Source organism: Orycteropus afer, unplaced genomic scaffold (genome assembly GCF_000298275.1).
Source record: "Orycteropus afer afer isolate SDZICR_OR568_19922 unplaced genomic scaffold, OryAfe1.0 scaffold00083, whole genome shotgun sequence".
Taxonomy (NCBI): domain Eukaryota; kingdom Metazoa; phylum Chordata; class Mammalia; order Tubulidentata; family Orycteropodidae; genus Orycteropus; species Orycteropus afer.
The window spans coordinates 8,628,383-8,629,243 of record NW_006921670.1 but is presented as its reverse complement, the minus strand read 5'-3'; the positions used below and the strand labels follow the sequence as shown (position 1 = coordinate 8,629,243).

The 861-nt window shown below is 59.0% G+C and overlaps 1 protein-coding gene across 1 annotated transcript in view; it reads left to right on the top strand.

Moving 5' to 3' along the window:
• The first annotated feature begins 226 nt into the window (after positions 1-226).
• The window catches only part of TTLL12 (tubulin tyrosine ligase like 12), a 15,979-nt gene continuing 15,344 nt past the window's right edge, over positions 227-861 (top strand). Inside the window, exons 1-3 of the mRNA XM_007941795.1 lie at positions 227-300; positions 456-512; positions 668-797. Of these exons, the coding sequence (XP_007939986.1) occupies positions 227-300; positions 456-512; positions 668-797 (261 nt within the window). The remainder of the gene's footprint in view (positions 301-455; positions 513-667; positions 798-861) is intronic.

The window sequence follows — 861 nt, the reverse complement described above, 5'->3', positions numbered from 1 at the left end:
ATGCCAAGAAAGTTAGAAGGCAGTTACCTGGCCCACCGACCAGAAGAGATCCATATTATGCCCATTCCAAAGAATGGTGATCCAACAGAATGTGTAAATTATTGAACAATAGTAATATCACACACAAGTAAAATTTTGCTGAGTTTTATTGAAAAAAACCATTGCAGCAATATACGGACAGGAAACTGCCAGAAATTCAAGCTGGACTCTGAACAAAGGTCTGGTTATGTACTTCCAGTTCCACTCTGACACACATGCGGCCAGGAGTCGGAATCGATTCCACGGCAACCAGTGCAACTGGTAAATTTGGTGACGCACTCAAAAGGATCAGAGAAATCCCTCCTCAAACAAACACACTCCGGGTCCGCAAATCCTCAAAGTGTGGTCAGTGCAGGCGCAGCAGGTCTGCCACGCCGGCGCATCTGGGCCTCGGCTTCCCCTTCTGGCTCTGGCAGCGTGCGACGCCGGAACCCCTGCTTCGCAGCATTCCCCAGGCCAGGGGCAGCCTCACGGTAAATTACGGTAAGGGAAGCCTGAGCTTCCCGTCTCGGGCGCGCGTGCGCAAACTCCAGCAGCGCAAGCCCACAAGCGCGGCCAGACGCACGCTCTTCTAACACGCGCACGCAGGCACGCGCCCCTCCGAGCTGCGATCTCCGTCTCCGCTCAGGTACGCGCGCACGCGCGCACGCGTACTCGTGCAGTTCTCCTCGGACGTGCACGCCTTCCTGGCTCCAGTCTCGGGCTCCGGCTTCCGGCTCTCGCCCCCGAGCTTGGCGTCCCGCGGCTGGGCGGCGCCAGCGGGTGGTGGGCGGGGACGGCGGAGTGCTCGAGCAGGAGGCGGGAGGGCGGGCCCCGCTGGGC